This window comes from Equus asinus, chromosome 3, assembly GCF_041296235.1.
Source record: "Equus asinus isolate D_3611 breed Donkey chromosome 3, EquAss-T2T_v2, whole genome shotgun sequence".
Taxonomy (NCBI): domain Eukaryota; kingdom Metazoa; phylum Chordata; class Mammalia; order Perissodactyla; family Equidae; genus Equus; species Equus asinus.
Window position 1 is genome coordinate 109,085,947 of NC_091792.1, and position 22,945 is coordinate 109,108,891.

Sequence of the window (22,945 nt, forward strand, 5' to 3'; positions counted from 1 at the left end):
ATGAAAGAAGGAAGAAAGGAGGCAACCAAGAAAGGAAGGAGGAAAGCAAGGAAGCAAGGAAAGTAAAGAGGAGCATAGGCTTAATAGATTTTTAAATCAAGATGATGTTAACATTTAGAGAGACCTAACAAAAAAGTTTATGCTTCTCCCAGCAGTATATGAGATTGCCTTCTCCCCTTTTCTGTGCTAAGATCTGATATTGAAAAGTTTTTTTAAATGCTCATTTAGTGCAAATGATGTATCTCTAATTTAAATTGAGTTCCCTGATTTCTACTAAGATTTTTTTCCCATGTTTATTGGTCATTTGCAATTCTTCTTTTTGTATTTTTTACTTACTACAAAGTAACAATTCTTTATGGAAATTTTGTTCTCAAGTGAAGCAAGGAAATGAGGCAATGGCTTAAGGGAGTCAAGGATTTTCTTTCTTTCTTAAAAATGGATTTACCCAACATGTTTGTATGCGAAAAGGAACAATCCAGTACAAAGTAGAAAAATTGCTGATGCAAGAGAGAAAGGCCATCAATTGCTAAAATGACATTCTTTGATAAACTAGTGGGGATCAGCTCTAGGGCTGAAGAGGAAGCGCCTCAGATAAGAACAATGTATCCATGCATCCACAGAAGGGGAAGAAGGGCAGAATGTGTAGATTCAGATGAAGGCAAGTTACTAGATGAGCAGATGAATACACTTCTGATTCACTTCTACTTCTTCAATAAAATAAATAATAAGGCCATCAGCTGAGTGAGAATGAGAAGGAGGTATTTGAAAAGAACAGAAGGTCTGAAATAATTGTCTAGGAGAGTGTGAGTAAGAATTGAATAGAGACATATAGTAGGATTATTAAATAACATTCAGGGGCCACTCAAGGTTAGTGTTACGAATTTAAAGAAAGAAGAGGGTTAAGAGCGTATGCAAGGGAGTGCTTATAAAGAAGGACCATACAATCTAAACTGAATAACAATGGAAATGAGGACTGTGTATGGGTGAAACATCATGAAAAGGGGACAGGATCAATAGGTTGAAGGTCCTAGTGGGATCTAAGAATTGTTGGAGTCGGGTTACTAGAGGAAGTGAACTGGAGAGAGAGAGTGAATGTATGATAATGTCTTCATTTCTTCCTCCTTCTTAAATAATCATATATCTAGAAAATAGAGTTCTAGGTTCTACATTATTTTCTTACATTTTTGAGGATATTGCTCTATTTTCCTCTTTTCGAATCTTGTGTTTTTAAAGGGTGAGTCAGCACAAAAACAGACAAACAGATCAATAGAACAGAATCAAGAGTCCGGAAATAAACGCACACATCTATAGATAGCTAAATTTTTGACAAGAGAGCCAAGAACATACGATGGAGACAGGAAAGTCTCTCCAATAAATCATGTTGGGAGAACTGGACAGCCACATGCAAAAGAATCAACATAGACCATTATCTTACATCATTCACAAAAATTAACTCAAAATGGATTAAAGACTTGAATATAAGACATGAAACCATAACTTCTGGAAGAAAACATACTCTGTATGCTCTTTGACATTGGTCTTAGCAGCATATTTTCAAATGCCATGTCTGACCAGGGGAGGGAAACAATAGAAAAACTAAATAAATGGGACTACATTAAACTAAAAAGCTTATGCAAAGAAAAGGAAACTATCAACAAAACAAAAAGACAACCTAACAATTGGGAGCAGATATTTGCAAACCATATATCTGATAAGAGGTTAATATTCAAAATATATAAAGAACTGATACATCTCAACCATAAAGACTAACAACCCAATTAAAATTGAGCAAAAGATCTGAACAGACATATCTTCAAAGAAGATATATAGATGGCCAACAGGCATATGAAAAGATGTTCAACATCATTAACTATCAGGGAAATTCAAACCAAAACTACAATGAGATATCACCTCACTCTGGTCAGAATGGCTATAATTAAGAAGACAGGAAACAAGAAGTGCTGGAAAGGATGTGGAGAGAAGGGAACCCTCATACACTGCTGGTGGGAGTGCAAACTGGTGCAGCCACTATGGAAAACAGAATGGAGATTCCTCAAAAAATTAAGAATAGAACTACCGTGCAATCCAGCTATTCCACCACTGAGTATTTATCCAAAGAACGTGAAAACACGAATGCATAAAGGTACATGAACCCCTATGTTCATCGCAGCATTATTCACAATAGCCAACCTAAGTGCCCATCAAGAAATGAATTGATAAAGAAGATGTGGTATATATACACAATGGAATACTACTCATCCATAAGAAATGATGACATCTGACCATTTGTGACAACATGGATGATCCTTGAGGGTATTATGCTGAGTGAAATAAGTCAGAGGGAGAAAGTCAAATACCATATGATCTCACTCATAAGTAGAAGATAAAAGCAACAACAAACACAACAAATAATCACACAAAGACACTGATTGTATTGATGGTTACCAGAGGAGAAGAGGCGAGGGAGGAGGGAGAAAGGTGTAATTAGGTACATATGTGTGGTGATGGATTGTGATTAGTCTTCGGGTGGTAAACATGGTGTAATCTACACAGAAATAGAAATATAATGATGTACACCTGAAATTTATACAATATTATAAACCAATGTTACTACAATAAAAAAAACAAAAAACAAAGAACAAATAGGCAATGGCCAGACCATGCATAAAAACGTAGCTCTGATCCGTTACCTTTAGCAACCAGCCCAGAAGGGCAACCCACTATCTGCAAAACTCAGTCCAGGAGGTCAAACAACAAGCACTCAGCCACAAATGACTAGAACTTGATTAATAACTGATAACTTCCCTAATATTTTCTCTTGCTTCCAACTTAAGACCAACCAGAGAAAGCAAAGTATGCACCCCTATCCAATCAAATAGGATTCCTCACTTCTATTTAGCCCTCCCACAGTTTTTCCATGCTTACAGCCTCCAATCAGGCACACCTGAAGCCTTACCTTTTTTCCACTATACAGCTTTCCCCCTGCTCTGCCTGCCTTTGAGTCTCTGTTAAACACAAATGATGGGGGCTAACTCCCTTGCTATAGCAAGCTCTGAATAAATAGCCTTTGCTTGTTCCCATTTGGCTGGGTTTTGTTTACTTCTATACCAGAGCAATATGCATATGTATATACAGTCATGCTTCACTTAACAGTAAGGATACATTCTGAGAAACGTGCCGTTAGACAATCTCATCATTGTGTGAAAATCATAGAGTGTACTTACACAAACCTAGATGGTATAACCTACTACATGGCTAGAAGGTACTAATCTTATAGTACACAGTCACATATGCAGTCTGTCATTGACCAAAACATCATTGTCAATACGTCATGCGGTGCGTGACTGTAAATAAAATGTGTAAATATTATGTAACGTAGTTCCAGCATTAAGTTTCAGTGCTTTATTATTAAAGAATTCTTTAAACCTTGGCCGCTAGGTATGGCTAGTGAAACTGTCTCAAAAATTAAATATTTTGCATAGCGTTTGAGTACAAAGTCTATATGCATGAGTAATTGATTAATTCATTACTTCAACAATATTTACAACTATGTGCTAAGCACTGTTGCAAGCACTAGAGAGATGGCAATCCATGTTTTCATTCTACTAATAAATTATTGAATTAATATATATGTATATATACACACATATGTTACATATATATATAACATATATACATAGAGAGAGACAGAAAGAACAAGCTATAAATGCTAAGAAAAAGAAGAAAGCAGAGGTTGAGGATAGAGAGTGATGGGGTCACTATTTTAGACAACATGGTCAGAGAAGCCCCTTTGAGGAGGTGACATTTGAGCAGAGATGTGAAAGAAGGGAAGGAGCAAGTCTTGAAAGTATCTGTAGCAAGAGTTTCAAAGGAGAGAGAATAGAAATTACAGAGAGAGGACAATATGGCTGGAACTGAGTGAAGATGACATTGGAAATATCAAAGATCAGAGAAGTAGCAGGGCAAGATTATATATGCTCTTATATGCCAAGATGAGACTTTGGATTTTATTCTAACTGTGCTGAAAAGGTATTTGAGGCTTTTATGCAAGGCAGCAACATAATCTGCTAATATTTGAATAATATCACTCTGATCGTTGTAAACAGGAGAGACTGAATGGGGCCATTTGTGGAAGCAGTGATGCCAGTTAGCAGGTAATGCAGTACGGTCATACACTCTGTAATGATGTTTCAGTCAACTACAGACTGCACCCACAACATGGTCCCATCAAATTAGTACCATATAGCCTAGATGTGTCATAGACTGTATCATCTAGGTTTGTGTAAGTACACTCTATGATGGTCTCACAATGACAAAATCACCTAATGACAATTTCTCAGAAAGCATCCCCATCGTTAAGCGCTGCATGTCTATTTCAGATGACTGATGATCAGATCACTGATCAGGGATGTATTGGTGAATATGGTGGCAAGGAGTCAGATTTCAATATACATTGGAAGGTGGACACTCCAGGATTTTCTAAAGGATTGGACCTGGAGAGGAGCCTAGGATGACTTCAAGGTTTTTGTCACGACCAACTAGGTGAAGAATGATGCAACTTACTGAGACTGGAAACAGCGGGAAGAAGCAGTTATGAGTGTAAGGGAGAATTAATTGTTAAATTGTGGACATATTAAGTATAAGAGGCCTACATGAAATACAAGTGAGTATGTAGAGATTTAGAGAGCCAAGTCTGGAGTTCAGGGAAGAGATCAGGACTGGAAATGTAAGTTTAGGAATCATGACGATATAGAGAGAATATCTGAAACAAAGGAAGTGTGTGAGAGTCAGAGAATAGATGTGATAGGGAAGATATCTGACAGTGGAGCCCTGAGAACTTGCAGGATTTAGTGGTTGGGAGGAGATACAGGATTCAGCAAAAAGTTTCTGAGTTGTCGCCCTATAATGCGCAGTTGATAAAGGTCATATAACTCTGAGTTGATTCACATTTCAAGTATTAGATACAATCTACTACCGCCAAAGGCTCACTGACAGCATAGTGCATAGTAGTTTGAACATGTCTCATTTGTTAATTAGTAATAATTTAAAGCCAAACTGTAGCTACAAATTATTTTGGGGGAGTATTTGCTCAATAACCTTTTGGTTTAGATGTTTCAGTCAAACACTAAAGGTACTGTGAATAATTTAATTTATGTAATAATATTGCCTGCTCAATCCTTCAAATCTTTAGTGCCTAAAAGCATGTCTTGCAATAGTAGGAACTGAATAAATATTAGCTCCATGCTGTAATGTTTCATTGGCACATATTTAATAATCACAAAGCCATTTTATGTACTAGTAAAGAATACTCTAAAAATTATTTCTGTAGAGGATATTTCCTATTCATTTTCTGCAGCAGAATAAAGTAATACGAAAGAGAAAAAAGATATTTCTTGAAATAAGGATCCCATATCCATGTTCTTTCATCGATATTTTCACTTCTGAGTTACTATGAGGCTTTGGTCAAACTGCATAACCCTTGTAATGAGTGAGCGTAGTGTTTTACATATTGAAGCTGTAAGACCTGATGGGATGTCCTCAGAGCTCTCTGGAAAAGAGCCAGGGATAATGATAATGGTGATAATAGGTGTCTTAGGAAATGCTTCAGTTGACAAGCTGTTGTTTTTAGCATGGCCCTATGATTGGCTAAAGAAATATGGCACGTGACTAGCTTCAGATTGGCAAGAACCCTTTTGAAACCGTGGCTCATGCCTGCCTCAGATTTAAAGTGTTAAGTCCTGGGAGAAGGAGGTTGACTATGCATTGCCTTTCATCTATTTTGGATCTCGGAGGAAAGATTCCAGTTTCATTCTAGGACCATTTCCAACGGCTACCAGACAAAGTAGATGCTATCTAATGATGGAACTACTTCAAGACTATAAGCTATAAGGTATGGAAAACAATGGTTAAAAGGATTAATGAATATTCTTAAATTCATTTGTTTTTCTCTTTATGCCCTGTTATAGTTTCCTGTGGCATGATATTTTTTTAATCTACTTCTTGTGCTTACATTTTAAATCTGTTCTGTTCAAATTTTATTTTCTCTACTTGGACCTTAAGGTGAACAATTAGGCATTTCAATTTATTGCTTAGAAATATACTTCCAGTCAATTTAAAAATGTCTTCAGAGATTTATAATGGCATTTGTTTGAAAAGTTTAATTCATTGCTTCTCAAATTGTGTATCATGGATTCCTGGGGCTCCCTGAGACTCTCACGGGCTGCTGACCCCATTTGTGGTTTCAGTGTGTGGACATTTGAACCAATGAAGCAGAAGCAGTGATGGTTAAAACTGCTGGCACCTTAGTGTGAATCATGGCAGTGGCACCAAACTGCACCAGGAGTCATTATATTTTTTACTTTCAAGCACTCCAGAAAAAAAGAAATCCAGTTTTACTTAAGAGTGTTCTTGATGAAGCAGTAAAAATCGTTAATTTCATTAAATCTTGACCATTGAGTACAGATCTTTCCAAATATGCTAGGTGACAATATGAAAAGAATGCATAAACACCTTGGCTGCATACTGAAGTACACTGGTTGTCTTGAGGAAAGTTCTTGGACATCTGAGTTGAAATAGCGACTATTTAATGTATAGCACCATTTTTACTTGAAAGAGCAACTGATAGACAAGTTATGGTTATTTAGACTTAGTTTTTTGGCAGACAATTTATTAAAAATTAATGAAGTGAGCCTGTCACTTCAAAGAAAACAACCAATAGTTTTTTGTTTGTGATAAAATTCAACCTTTCAAGTAAAAATTAGAATTTTGAAAAACTTGTATAATCTCCTGTAAATTTGACAGCTTCCCAATACTTAAAGAGTTTTATAGTGAGGTTGGTGCTGATATTACGGAATATGGCTTTTTGATTCTGTGTAATGAAACGTGTCAACACTAGGGACATCTGCATGACTATGTGAACTAAGTGAACCAATACTTTGTAATTAGCCGATGCGTGACATTACAGACTCATACACATGAAAAGATGCCCTCAAAGTGTGACAGAGGCTGATGGATGTTTTACATAATGAAGTACAAAAATGTCATTGATAAGGGGCCAGCCCGGTGGCGCAGCGGTTAAGTTCGCACGTTCCGCTTCTCGGCGGCCCGGGGTTCGCTGGTTCGGATCCCGGGTGCGGACATGGCACTGCTTGGCAGCCATGCTGTGGTAGGCGTCCCACGTATAAACTAGAGGAAGATGGGCACGTATGTTAGCTCAGAGCCAGGCTTCCTCAGCAAAAAGAGGAGGACTGGCAGTAGTTAGCTGAGGGCTAATCTTCCTCCAAAAAAAACACAAAAATTTCATTGATATGGTTTCACATTCTACACTGCAGCAATTAACTTCTAAAATCTACCAGTTTTCCTGTTTTGGTGTAGAATCAAATATCTACAATTATTTGAAAAGGCTATCAAAATAGTCCTCCTTCTTTCCAACTACATCTCTGTGTGAGACAGAATTTTCCTGAAACACTTCAATGAAAACAACACATTGCAATACAGTGAACTCAAAAGCAGATAGATAGACACAAAATAGGATTCAAAATGTTTTGAAAATAGAATTTTTAAAAAATAAAAATGTTATTTTTTAAATCATTTATCATTTCTATTTTAAATTAATAAATACTTTATAGTTCTTACTATAGAAGGCCCATGTAATCCATAGCTGTTTAGGGTCCTCAATAATTTTTAAGGGTATGAAGTTGTCATGAGACCAAAATGTCTGAGTACTTCTGGTTTAATTCTCTGCAAGGGAGAATGTAGGGGGTTTATTAGCCTTGAAACTAGATTTTAAAAATATATAAGCCCATAAGAAAAATGTTATGTTCTTTTTTCATTCAGTGACTCAGTCCATCACATACTTAACATGGTGATTATGCATCTAATGATTGTGCAGATCAGAAGCTTTAAAAAGCATAATGCTAGTGCTCTAGGTGGTATTTTTTGTTTTATTTTGTTTTAATTAACATTCATCTCCCAGCTGCAGGCATTTAACACAATCATTTCCACAATCACACTGAGTATCTCTAACAGTATATATATATTCTGATGATCAGAACTTTGTTTGACCCTACTACAAATAGTCTTAGGTGTGTCATAGATCACATGATTAAAATCACGGAAGTATAATTATGTTAGAATAGAAAAAGACCTCAGAGATGTTGTAGTCTAAACTTTCTTTTAGCAGAAATGGAAATAGAGGCCCAGAAAGGAGTAGATAACATACAAGGTTAGTAAGGTACAACTGAAATCACACAAGATTGTAACCTATCATTAACTCAATAAAAAAATAAACTAAAAAAAAAAAAAAGAAGGCAGATTGAACAACATAAAAAAAAAAACATACAAGGTTAGTATGTGTCTAATTCTGGAATTGGAGTCTGGTTTCCCAGTTGAATATTCTTTTCACTATACTGCTGTTTATTTTCTCCAGACCTCCACTTTCTGAGATGTGAAATCCTTGATCTTGACTGTGAAATGTTGAATTGCAATGTTACAGCAGTTCCACAGTCCTAAGCCGGGGATCTCTGACACTTTCACGCACTCCCTCAGTCCACTAGGAGGGACCAACTTTACTAAGTTAATGTTTTGAGGCATGAACTCAGAGGTGGGAAGATTCGATGCTGAAAATGAAATTTGGAACTTTAATTTTCCAAATAGTACTGTCCTAGTTGCTGGTACTGTATCTGTTTTATAAAAGAAAAAATGGGGGAAATATTGTGATTATTTGGGTAACATTGCTAAACCGGAGTCTCTGAGAAATTAGAGATAAAAAGCATTTGAAAAGTCATGATCTGAGGATATTATGAAGTTTATACCTAAAGGAACATTTGAACACTCTAATCCTCAGAATTTCCTAAGTTCCTTCTCTCACTTGCTTTCTTTCATTTTTTTAACTGTTTTCTGCCCATTGTCTTTTTTCTCTTCTCTGCTCCTCCCCTTCCCCACCCTCAAACCTAAAATGAATTTTCACATTTAAAAACATATCACATTTATTCAATAATTGTATGTTGCCAGGTTTCACATATAAAAATCATCTTAGCCTCGTATAAATGTGCCTCTTCCTTTTGTAATATTTCTGCGCATATCTTTGCAATATTTTTCTTCTCTTTAAAATATACATAGTTTTCTCTACATAAGTCTTGCACGTTTCTTAAGGTTATTACTAGTTGTATTGTATAACTTTTTCTTTTGTTGAAAAAATGATTTTATTATTATTAACAGTTGGCTAACTTTAAGTTTGGTATATTTACTTTTTGAATCAAATCATTTTGAAATCTTTAATGAGTTTAGTAGTTTCCCTCTTAATTAGCTTGGATTTTCTATGTAGACATAGTATTTTTACCTACCAGCCTTTATAGTTAGTAGACAAATGTCCTTTTACAATTTCCTGCCATATCATATTATCATGACCATACAGAAAATTGTCAAATAATATTTAAATCCCTCATTTTAATAATGAGAAAAACCATGGCTCAGAGGAAATGATAACCTACGTTAATACTAGCTAGTAGAAAAAGTATGCATATTAATCTATACCCAGCCCCTGCAATCCCTATTGAAACAGGTTTGTCATCTTCTCACTTGATACAAAATAACTGAATGGTTATTCAAGTAGAACTAAAAATAAATCATCCTCTTTTAAATCTTTACTAAGTATACTTGATAAAATTTTAGTGATTTATAATAAATTTCTGGAAATTGTATAATGATGATTAAATCCCTATTTACAACTGGTCTCTATCCTAAACCAAAGGGTAGATAAGAGAGAATAATTTTTAATATTTGAGATGCGTCATTAAGCATAAACTTCTCGACTGGCTGTTAATCAGGCATCTAACTATAGCTTTCATGAGGAAATCCTGACCAGTCAACATTGCACCACGATAGGCTTCATTCATGAACTACAGGCATAAAGGAACTCCTCCAGCGAGAAATACTTGAATCATGCATAGATAGAGAGATAGCGAAGGAATTAGTACACTCACTGGAGATGAATGAAACAAACACATGGTTTAAGAAGGGATGGAGATTATTGAACTTCATTGTTATGTGAATTTGGAATAGAATTAGAAATTGACCAGAGTTTAATGAAAATAATAAGCATGTTTTTAGATGGGGAGTAGGGTTGGGGGGAAATTAAAAGAAGGTACTCAGGTCAGGGCCATACTTGGGAATAGAAACTCCAAAGAGCAAGGGTGGGGAATCTTTTGGTGATACTCACCCCTCGCCCTGGACATTGGCTTTCATGTACTGTTATCTCTGTTGTCTATGCCTAGAAGAGTAGAGGCCGATGAAAATAAATCAATTTCTATTCTCACCCCTCAATATCAGAAGTCTAGTTTAGCTCCAACTTTGAATTATATGTAGTTCACAGGACCCCAAGGGAACTAAACTCATTCTAGAACAGTTTCTTGGTAGTTCTAATTTCGACAACTAAGAAGCAAATTAGAGAAAGACTTTTCAAAAGCAGTGTCATTACCCACTAGTAGTAAAGATGACTGTTTTATGAAATATATATATGTATCTATGTGTGTACTGTGCTGTGATATAAAATGTATTTTTACTGTGCGACTTAGTAAAAATTTTGGATGAAAATAAGCTTCACTAAAATTTCTCAGACTCCCCAGTATTGACCAGGAAAAATCTAATGCTCACAAGGATAACTTTAGAGCATGATGTAGGAGGTAGGGCGGGAGTGGAGCATTAGTGGGAGTAGTCCACTCCCAGTGGGGAGGAATAGTTTATCAATGATGTTGTTTAGAATTGCTGATGCATGGTGACAATAATAACCACACCAACTTTAGTCAGTTTTCTTTTGTTTTAAAATTCTTTACAGACAATGCACCCTCATTTCCTGCATGCAGAATAGACGGTTTCTATAACCCATCACTCCACCTTGGTGCGCCATTGCTTTAGAGCAGCAATGAAGTTCCCAGTTATTCCATACTAGAGTCAGTCTCTTTTATCCAGTTATCAGTAAATATTATAAGCCACTTATGAATCAGATATAAGCCACTGCAAAACCTAAATCAGCCACCAAAAACTGAAGGAAAGTATTGAGAGGGAATGGGTATCCCACTTTTCTCTTAAGTATAATTCATTATAAGATTCCTTCTTAGTAGCTAAGGAAGATGAAGAGTTCTTAAAGAGTTCTGGAAAGCTAACAATACAATTTTTATACATAGAAATTTTTTTTTTACTTCCAAGATCAATGTAAAAAAGAGGGAAAGAATCACAGTTCCAACTTCCAGAAGTTATGTGAAAGGTAAAAGTGAATTATAGTTTGGAATGGAATAAGAGAAATCAGCCAGTGAGTGTTAATTGGCCACCTACCGGGGATCTATATCAGACACTAGAAGACGTCTCAGAAGCAAAAGATCCAGTTTTTGGTCCTTAGGATTTTCAATGTGACAGAAGAGATGAAACTAGAATACATAAGACAACAGCAAATAACACAAAACTGCACATCATTAAGGGCTAAATTATGTGTCACAGATTATAAGTGCTAGAGAAGTCTAATAGAGGATAAGAGTTCCAGAATAATATATCACTACTACTAAACTATTGATGATGATCATGTAATGTTTATTGAGCGATTACTCTTGTTACTGTTCCAAGCCATCTACATTCATTATTTCATTACTACTCATAACTCTTCTAAAAGATAGATGGTATTTTCATCTTTCTTTTACAGAGGAAGAAAATGAGGCACAGGGAAATTAAGTGACTTAACTAAAGTCACAAAGTCAGTGGCAGAACAAGAATTTGAATCAAAGCAGTCTGTACCCGCGAACTGCACTTTAAACTGCTATCTTAAACTGTCAGAGATTTCATTAAGGAGGTGGTAATTGGGTTGGACTTTTACAAGGTGTCATATTTAAATGAGAGAAAAGAATAGAGAGAACACTCTGATGGGAAGGAAGATGTGATAATCGTAAACAAATTACAAAGTCAGAATAAAAAGATATTTTAAGCCTGAGAAAGCTTAATTATATTTAAGTTCATGATGCTATGTAGCATGGGAAATAAAGTTGGGATGAATTTGATTCTTAGGGGATTTTGAATTTCACTGAGCATATTCTTGATGACGTAGAAAATAGGGAGCCATTAAAAGTTTTTTTATAGTCACATGATGAAAGCAATGTTTATGGACAATTAGTCTTTAATGAACATGAAGGTGAATTAGAAGGAGAAAAGAACAAGAGTCACGGAGTTTAGATAGAAAGCTGTTATAATAGTTTAAGCTAGGCTAGGAAGAGGAAGGAACATATGGACCAAAGAAACAATTTGAAAGACTAATTATCAAAATCATTGACTGGAAAAAGAAAATGAAATTGAAGACTGAGTCAAAGATACTTTTCAAATTTTGAGTGTAGGTGGTTGTGACGTTGGGTGGTGCCACTGACAAAAACAGAGAAGCTTAGATGCACAAAGATTTGTTGAGTTTGAGATACTTGACTAGACTGTAAAATTCTCTGAGAGAAGGGTGGTGTCATATTTACCATTTTAGCCTTTACAATGTAATAGGCACAGTGCCTGGCACATAGTATGTGGTCAAGAAAATATTTTTTTAAATATATGATTGAATGCAGTCATGGTAAGATAATGAAACAGAAACTTAGTAGACATCTACAGGACTACAACTTCAGTGAGGGAGTAAAGTGGGGATACAGATTTAGGAGTTTTCTTAATAAAGGAGTTCCTACAAAGTCATGAGAATGGATTAATTCACGAAAGAGAAATTTGTTTTGAAAAAAAAATCCAGGGGATCTAGTATCGGAATGCCCTACTTGAGGTTTTAAAGGACTTCCTTCAATTTAAAAGCCATGAAAAGATAAATGCTTATTTAGTATTTGTGTCACAAAATAGTCTTTTGGATTAACTCCTGTCTAGGAGCTTATGGTGTGCTGATCAGTTTGACATATTTTATCTTTCAGTCAAAGATCCTGAGATATAGCTAATACTGAAGAATGTAAAGTAGATTAGATCTGCATTACTCAGATCCAATATCATTTGATAAAGAAGGGAATATCTCAGTCTGCTTGATTCCAAATGAGAAACACCTAACAGTTTTTAAAAAGGTGTACACTGGGAAATGTTAGTAGAGCATATTCATAGTTCATGCTTTCTCATTTGGGAGTGTTACACCAAAATGATGGCAGTGGTTAACTTTGAGTGGTATGGGGAGAAAGAAGAGACTGTTAGAGTGGGTATTAATCCAAGGAGACGTTAGTCATATCTTTAATGTTTAATTATATTTTAGAAGGAGGCTGGACATATTTTATTATTTAAAAGTGTTAGAAGCAAAAGCTTGCACTTTCTGCCATGCTTCACTGAAAGAGTGAATACTTCCAAATAGGTCAAACTTCTGTTTGTTTGCTTATTATTTGTACTCAACCTTTCCCATTTTGTGAGGAGAGTTTAGCTAACACCAGATAATTTTATTCATAAATAACTCACTTAAACAAATAAATATAAATTGCAATACATCAAAATATGATGAAAGCAATCTAACAAATGTCAAGTGTCACTGTCAATTGAATCCCTAGTCTTTCCTCAAGGTATTTAGGATGCCATATGTGACATATGACCTAACATCCAAGGCTGAATGAAGATTCCAATTTAATCAAAGCATTAAACAATAGTAATGCTTTGCCTCTTTCTTAATATTCTTTAGATTTAGCAAAATGTGTACAATAAGTTCTGTAGTTTTCCCCCACATCTCTGCTGATGACCTTGTGCCTCATCCCACTCATGGAATGTGAGACCGTCTCTTTGAAGACATTGAAACAGACTAATCTACATACACTCTAAATGTCAATAATTGAACATAAATTGGCAAATCAAAGCTTGCTTTTGGGAGAAATTCTTTGAAATTTCTGAGCGCTGGAATTATTTCCTAGATGTTATTTTAAACACAATCAACAGAACTATGTCAAGAAGTGTTATCAGGACCAATCACGTTGCCTTCTGAAATCTACACAGCTTAGGGCAATGAATCTTGGCATATCAAACTGTGAAAACTGAGCTCTCTAAATATCAACATGATATTGATGATTTCACTCAATAAATGATAATAGAGATAAGTATTTCCCTAATTCTGCCTTCGTTCCCAGATTGAATGTCTCAGACCACATCCTTCCATAGAAATGTTCTTTTAAATAAGAAAAAAATTGAGTAAAATTCAATTTTGAGAATATCCCAGTTACTCTCCCAAGTTTTACTTCCAATATTGCCTTAATAGCCCTAGACTAAACTTAGACTCAGAAAATTTTCTTAATATAATTTGAAACTACACTTCCCATGAAAATTATAGCATTCCACTAAAGTCTATTAGTTTATGAGTGGGTGAGATAAGGTCATCTAAACACTTAATATAAGTTATTAGTTAAAGTTACACAGCAAACTTTTGGAGAAGTTACCCAAGAAACAAATAACAGGAAAATGTGAATGAGACACCATGGTGTCCTTATACACACCACTTGGAAAATATTGGAACACATTTAATCCACATTTGAAAAAAACAACAATTCTGGAAGTAAATGACACAGTTGTATACCTATTTTGCGAAATTCAACTGCAAATATTCAATTTAGGAGAAATTTCTTAATTCATATTATTTATTGAAGAGTGAAAGGATCAAAATATTTCTTAACCTGATCACCATATCTTTCTAAATTTATTCTCTGTATGGAGTGAAAATTGCTAGCAAAAACATGAAATTTCATTGTGACACCTCCCCTCCCCCCAACATAAGATTTTAGGGGAAAAAAATTGAAATCAAACCTGTTTTATCTTAGATATCAGAGAGCTAAAATTTGAAATAAAGCGATAAATTTTAATTATCACAGTTATCAATACTTACTGAAACTCTTGAGTCTAAGGAACTGTAATACCTAAAAGTAAGTTAAATAATCATGAGCTGAAAGAATGTTGGGGGAACAACACATAATGTGAAGCCACAAATACGGTTTGACACTTGAAAACTGGACTTCTGTTTCCAGAACCTCTTGTGAATCCTTCAGCTCTTTTTGTACCTAATTTATAAAACAAAGCATTGGATAAAAATTCCTTCATACTTCTCTCCCATCCTTCCTTCCTAATCATTAAACTGAGGCTAGGAATTAGTCTGACAAATTATGAAAGTGAATAAACTAGATATGATCCTACAGATTCATATTCATATCTGTCTCACAAGGCTTTTACAGAGATTAAAGACTATCCCACTAGGAACGATATGAAATGCAAGGTCAGTAATACTTAAATTAAACTAATTCAAATAAAGAATGAAATAAAACTGTATGTGAAGATTTGCTGACAGAAAATGTTCATTTGGCTTCTTTGAGTCCTGGAATCTTCATTGTAGTAGTCAGGAATCTTCCTGTAGCACCCTGTACTTTAGCTATCACAGCATGCTTTACTCTGAGTATTTGCTTCACATTTGTCTTCTTGTTCAATTGCAAAGTCTTTACAAACAAAAATTAACCTTGTTTGCTACAGTGTGCTCAGAAATTAGCACATTGTTTGGCACATAGTAAGTGCTTAATAAATATTGTTTAAGGACTGTATGCATGAATAAATGAAAGTTTGAGTCTAATTTCTAAAAGAATTCTTAATTTGAGAATTTCTAAAGATGATAAAAAGGTTTGATTATTTGGATGAGCACATATTTTGGAATAAGAACTATACAGATATAACTATTCCATAATTTAAAGATTAAAAAGTACAACCATGTAAGATATATGATAAAATCTTAACATAAATTTTCACAGTCTCCTCATTAAGGATCTTGTGAAAACTTAAATATGCAACCAAGAGAATGTATCTGTTGTAGTCTAAACAGGACTTTTTCTTCTTCTCTTGCTTTTCCTTTCCTTTTAGCCCTGTTCTTCCTTCTCTTGCTTGTCTTTCTTTTTCTGCTTCTCCTTCTCTGTCTTCTCCTTTTTCTCTTCTCTCTTCTCTTCCTGATTCTCCTCCTCTTGCTTTTTAATCTAGCATTTAGAACATTAATTTTTATCCACACAAGATAGTACAATTGCATGTATAGAAAGAAAGAAAAAGGAAAGAAAGAGAAAAGAAAAGAAGGAAGAAAGAAAGAAAACATAGTACAAAGGTATATGCATTATCAAGACTCTCCTGAAAACTTGGAAACAACTTTTTTCCACATCACCTTTCCTATGCACTTTCTCCTGAGCCTTCCAGAGAAGAACAAACTGTCAAGCAAATAAGAACTTTCAGAGCATTAGATTAGTGCTGGATTGGCTCCAACACATACATTAATAGGATATGATCAATCAATAGGACCTCAAAGATCATCTGTTTCAATAGTTCTTAATGTGTCTTATGTCATAGAACCTATGATGAATCTCATGGAAACAATAAACCTTTCCTTAGAAAAATGCACACACATACATACAAATTTTATGGTAATTTCAGTAAATCCAAGTGAAACATATACGTGGAGACTGGATCTAGTCCAAACTCTGAAATTCTCTCTCTCTCTCTCCTCATTCATCCTTCCTTCTATCTATGAGATCTAGAGATGTTATCCACATTGTGTAGATACATAACTATGAGGTGCCAGTCAGTTCTGTCACCAAGGCCCCTAACTTCCTGATCATGTTTCTTTCCACCCCTCATCCTAGAAAGGAGATTATAGAAGGAGAAAGGATTTTTTTATTTTTTGCACATTTCTGGCATTCTTACAGATTTTCTTTCTCAACAGTTAACTCTGTCTATTCTAAAAAGTAATCTAGCTATGTGCCTATAAAAGATTGTGTCAGTTCACATGTCTGGTGAAGAAATCTTAGGATGTACTGGATCAGTGCTATAGGATTCCTGTGATTATTTCCTATGGTTCATTCCACACCTTTGCTGACTTTCCTACTTCCCTAGATGAAATGATTTCAGCTGCTCCATTTCCAACTAGTAACCTCATCGTGTTCTTAAGTAAGAAACTATCGTAGATGACCAAGTCAATAGCATTGTGCTACTAATAAAGGTTAAAAACACCTCTCTCCAGGAAAGAAGCAGATTCAATCAGGCAAAAGCATTTTGGCAATGCTCAGAATGAAACTTCTACTTATGGCCCAGCAAGCTGCCAGATAACCTTGTGACAATTAATGGTGCACAGGTAGAAAATGACTTGAAAACATACCACGGCCCTAAGGCAGAATAAACACCAACAAGGAGAATGAAAGGCAACGATGACTCCTTTAGTTCAGGAAATGCATAAGTTCTTGAGGAAGAATATTCCTGGACAACTAGATACATCTTCTTAGGAAATGAAGCAAAACCGAGATGTGGAGTTCCCAGTTCATCAGTTTGATGTAAGGAAATCAATGTAGAAGAAATGCAATGTCATCCACAGTCATGAGCTATGCCTTTCATACTTTTGCATGATGATGTCAAACATACTATCCAGAAAGCTTTTCAGTATGAGGGTTTATTTTTGTTGCTATTCAGGAGTATGGCCATTCCTTGTACATTGGCCATTCCAATGATCCAGGGCGTTAATTATCAAATCTTTCTGATGATGGAGAAACACATACACTCTTTCCATAAAGGCAAAGAGAAACCCTCCCTTATATCACTCTTTGGAATAATATGATCGACCATCTGTGATTTTGCCATTTGGTTTTGACGCTATCACTATGCCCAGAGGACAATTTTTTAGGACAGGTTCTTTTGGTGGAAGAAACTTTAGTATTAAGAAGTTTTTGCTATTTTAATTTGTCCCTTAGTGTGTCTTATTTCATAGAACCTATGGTGAATCTGATGAAAATGATAAACTTTTTCTTAGAAAAATGCACACACATACATAGAAACAAATTTTTCAGAAATTTCAGTAAATACAACTGAAACATATACATGGACCCTGGACTTAGTCCAAACCCTGAAATTATCTATCTTTATCTATCTGGTTTTCTATAGATCTATCTACCTACCTACCCACCTACCTTACAGACTACCCTACCATTTAGCATTCAAGCTGCTTTTCAAGTTGGAGATCAGACTCAAGTTTGTTTTTTTGGGCTTTTTTTTAAGATGACAAGTGTTAGTCAATCAACAGATACAGACTATGCCATACAACTCCAGGAACATACATTCTTAGACTTCCTCAACCATCTGAAAAAAGTTAACACAGATGTCAGTAAGCCAATTATCTATAAGACCTATTCTTCGTAAAGAACCAGAGTTGAAAGTATCATTAAGATAATCTGTCAACTGTAGAAATACTGAAAGTATAACAAACGAATTTCCAAAAATTTGACTTGAAGTTGATGTAGAATTCTATACAATGGAACCTACTAATTTTTTTCCAAGAATTAAACAATTTTATAGATAAAATATTTTCTGATAAGATCACTCAAAGAATGAAAGAAACAGATTCTCAGTGCTACTGATATTAGTCAATTGGCTTCAATATGACCACTTGCATATCTGCTGTTTGCAACATTTAGGTAGATGATAGATGGATCACAAAGTATAAAAAAGTGAATTCTACACATAAGAATGCAGAAATATATTTTATAATTTCTTGTAAAATAACTTAAGTAGCAGTATTTTAAATATAGAGAATGCTTTATTATGAAGAATGAAAGCTGAAATTTGGTAAAATTTTGTGGATTTGAAAATTTCTAGGATCAATATAAAAAATTGATATTTCTTCATCTTTGATGTTTACTTGATTCTGCTATTACGTCATTGGAAAATAGAAACTTCCAAAACCAGGAGGTGACCATCCAAAGAGTGCCGCATTAGTAGATTCCTGAAGCCTGACTGTACTGCTCAAAACTGACAAATTGTTTTCGCCACCGTTACAGATATTTATCAGCAGGGACATTATTTTAGTATTTTATATTTGAACGACATAATTGAATATGTCTACAACTTTGAAGATGGTTATAATCAAGTAATTAAGCTATTTATATTCATAATTTAAATGTGATCTCTTTCTCTTATATGTGAAATATATATTTTTCTAAAAAATAAAAGTTTTCCAAAGGGAACAATTAGGATCTAAGAAAAAAATTATTGGCTTGAACACTGGCTTGAACAACTCCAAGATCTATACTTTAAGATTAAAAAAAAATACAAATATACTATGCTTTGGTCTCCTCAGTTTCATAATTTAATGAGCACATGGAAATAATCCATGGAGATGAATTGATCTTAACGGTGAGTGTTCCCAGTTTTTGTTGCCTTAGTTTTCTGAACAAACAATAGCTATTAATTCTATAACGTATTAGAGGAAGTTCATTCAGTTTGGTTTCCTTTTCCTTAGGCTAATGATATATCCATTCTTATCCATGTAGCTCATCTCCTTTGAGGGTGGCTCCTTCCTTCGCTGTTATCACCCTTTGAGTACTCACTCTTGGGAGGGTGAGATCCTTCACTAAGTACCCTTACCATCTTTCTTCAGTGGAAAGGTAGTACACTGATTGCCTCATGAGTACAAGGTAAAACTTAAGTCCAACCCTCAAACCTTAGACCATTAATAAGTACAAGGTTAAATTATTTCTTTGCTGATGACTCATTTATTTATTAAGCTCATAAAATATAGTTAATTTGTAATAAAATCTGCAATTATAGGGAAATGTACACAATCCTTTTATAGAGTCTATTCAAAAGTTATCTTTTTCTATTGCTTTCTTTTGATTTAGACACTGAAGAAACATGATAAATTTGGGACTATCTTACCTTTCCCTTTGATGTCCTGGTGTTGACTTTTCCCCATTGATATTTTCCATTGTACACTCATTGTCTTTGATGATCAATCAATCAACAGTGCAGCAGTAGAAACCACTATGGTGCCTGCCCACATGTGGCAATGTCTGCTGAGGGTGTTGAAAGCCAATGAAATAAAATTGAAGTGTAGTAAAATTTCACCTCTACAGTAAAAATTGCTAATGTCTGCCAACCCTCAGAATTAGCTGGTAGAGTTATTCAGCCTTATAAAGAACATTTGTTTAAAAATCTTCATATTCTACCATTAGAACTTAATACATCAATGTCTTTATTACAATTAAAGCAAAGAACTCAAGATAATATCTTGCTGAAAAGAGAGCCATATAGACAGGAGAGTTTGGAAAATACCACTTTTGAAATTTATTGAAAACAATTAGCAATATAGTGCCAATCCTAGAAAAAAAAATTGATAGAGAATAAAGTATCTATGATTTTCGAGGGCTTCATTATGGGCTGGACACTATTTTTAGCCCTTTACGTTTATCATCTCATTTAAACTAGGTACAAGTGTTATTCTCATTTTACAGAGGGAGAAACAAGTAGAAATGTTAAGAACGTTCCCAGGTTCACAGTGTAGTTAATGACAGCACCAGAAACTGAACCCAGGCATCTCACCTAGGAGCCTGATGTACGACAATCCCATCATCGTAAAGACATTACCTCAGAGAATAGAAATGAGTTATTTATTTTTACATATTCACTGAAAGCAGAAGAAGGGGGAAAAGAAAAAACAGAACCTTCAAAACCAAACAGAAGATAATTTGAGAGAATGGCTTATTAAGAAACGTCCTGAGGCAGACAGATGAATCTCTATTTTTGAGCTTCTAAAAATAAGATAGCTTCTAATACAATCTTTGACTGTTTAAATATTCCTGTATCTCTTAATATTTCCTCCCAATTCTATGATTTAACATGAAAATGCTGATTTTCTTAACTAAGGGAAGAAATACTTAGATATCATGTGTCTTATTCTGGAACCCTCAAAGCTGGTTCTTGTACTTACCTGGACATGCTTCTTGTGTAGAATAATTTTCTCCACTTAAGCCACAGAGTTTATTTTCTACTATATTATTATTTACTAATACAAAGAGCTGAGAATATTTTTATAAATTTTAACAAATAATTATTATGAGAAAATTTGTTATGAGATATATTTTAATGTTAATATTAAAACCATTTAAAAAGCATATTTGCACAACATTAATTCCCTAACATAAGTACTACTATATAGAAAATAATAATAAAGAGTTACAGGCATATACTAAAATTAATATAATTTTTCTTGCACATTATTTGTTGGATTTTTACAATTTTTTCTTTTGAAAAAATTGAATCCCCAAAGAACAAAGTTATTTTTGCTAAATTGTTATAAAAGTTTTGTGAACTACTTATTCAGAAATTTTTATTTCTTCTCAAAATTATATTGTCTTTTTGTCATATTGTTGAGGACTATACAAAATGACAATCTGCCTCAGTTTTTCCATTTTTAAAATGTCTTGACAAATATATTCTATATTAACGCCTTAGCATTTTATAATGAAAATTATAATATAATATAGATTCATATTGTATTTATAGTATTTTAGATAGAGGTATTCTGCATGAACAACAAATATGCATGTTTATGGCTTTTCTTTCTTTAATATCTCCTGGCTCTGAGCCTCTAAAAGTAGCCCTTAAATTTGTAATATCCATCCTGCAACTTTACCGATCTTCATTAGAAGTTCATGTATTCAGGCCAAAATCTCTGTAGATAAATACAATTATCTAAAGTGACTATAAATAATGGGGACTTCACATACACTGAGATGAGCTAAGCTATTCCTAATGATGAGAAAGGGGAAAAGGAGAGTGTTTTTTTAACTTTATTTTTTGCCTTTTTTGGGGTAAATAAATTCTTTCAATAAAGTCTGTTATCTTTAGAGCTAAAATGGACAGTATTAGAAAAAGCTAATACAGTCCTGCCATTTTACTTATGAGAAAAATAAGTCCCAATGAGCTAAGCAGCTTGCCCCTGGTCACACCACCATGGTGGAAGAGACAAGCACCCTGGCCCATAGCCCAGGTCTTTTCCACACCATCACACTTCATGGGTCCCTCAAAGAGAGGAGACATGCTATTCTAATGAAGAAGTAAGAAGTGCCATCAATGTTCTCTAATGTTTTGTTGTTGTTGTTGCTTTAAACAAACTGGAGCCACACCTCAATGCTGATCATATCTCCCCAACCAGAAAAGTGTGGCCTTCTGAGTCATCAACATCTGTGTGTCGTATGCCTCCACTGCTTGGAGCTTCCTTGTGAAGGCATTGACAATTACTTCACCGTGTGGAACCGGCTGGCGCAAAATTGATCATGTTCTTATCAGGTTACATGCAGGCTGCAAGCCTCAGTCACTAAACCCGTCAGACTTGTTTTCTTTTTGTCGCAAGTGATTCTCATTATTTTCCAGCCTTGCAGCTCTACCTGGCTGATGTAAATCAGATGGTGACTGAATAGAACCTGCCCTAGTCCTGGGTCCACGATGTACGCGTAAGTACTCGGCTTTTCTCAGTGAGTTATCAACGAGGACAAAGGTTTACAAGTCCTGAGACATCCAGGAGAGACATTGGCTGGTGGAGAGTGCTTTAAAAAATGAGAGTTTTTCATGTGTGTTCTTGTATTTTGTGTTAAAGTTTTATTTTGTTGTTTTTAAATGTAAGAATTTTTTTAAACAAAAGGGGCCAATGTAGTCCTTTCTTTCTAAATAATAGAAATGATATGCAGTAATATATTAACTATATTATATCTAAAATTTAGAAAAACCTATGCTTCAAAGAATGAAGTATTTAATACAGTTCATTTAATTTCTTTAGTATGATCAATAGCTGGGTATAAATTTTTGTCTTATGTTGCTCATTGAAGTATATTCTGGGAAAACTTGAAATGTAAATGCAAAAGGAGAGTCTATTAAAATTTTCAGTTCTTTAATGCTAAATAAGAGAAAGTATGGTAGCAATGGGATTATTGTATATATCATATGAATGAAATGAAAATTAAAATATTCATATCTAAAAGATTATTAAATTAACAAAATGTAGATTCTGTGTGACATTTGTCATAATTGAACTCCAAAATAATTGATCAATTAATGAATTTAAGGTAAGGAAATTTGTATATATGTTTATATTTAGGTAATTTCAGGCTATTGTTTTACAGAC

At 34.5% G+C, this 22,945-nt stretch overlaps 1 protein-coding gene across 1 annotated transcript in view; it reads left to right on the forward strand.

The window, feature by feature from the left end:
• The first annotated feature begins 5,736 nt into the window (after positions 1 to 5,736).
• Positions 5,737 to 22,945, forward strand: part of LOC106843223 (transmembrane serine protease 11F) — a 96,819-nt gene continuing 79,610 nt past the window's right edge. The window contains exons 1-2 of the mRNA XM_014860175.3: positions 5,737 to 5,890; positions 22,198 to 22,277. Coding sequence (XP_014715661.1) covers positions 22,270 to 22,277 — 8 coding nt within the window. The 5' untranslated portion in view covers positions 5,737 to 5,890; positions 22,198 to 22,269. The remainder of the gene's footprint in view (positions 5,891 to 22,197; positions 22,278 to 22,945) is intronic.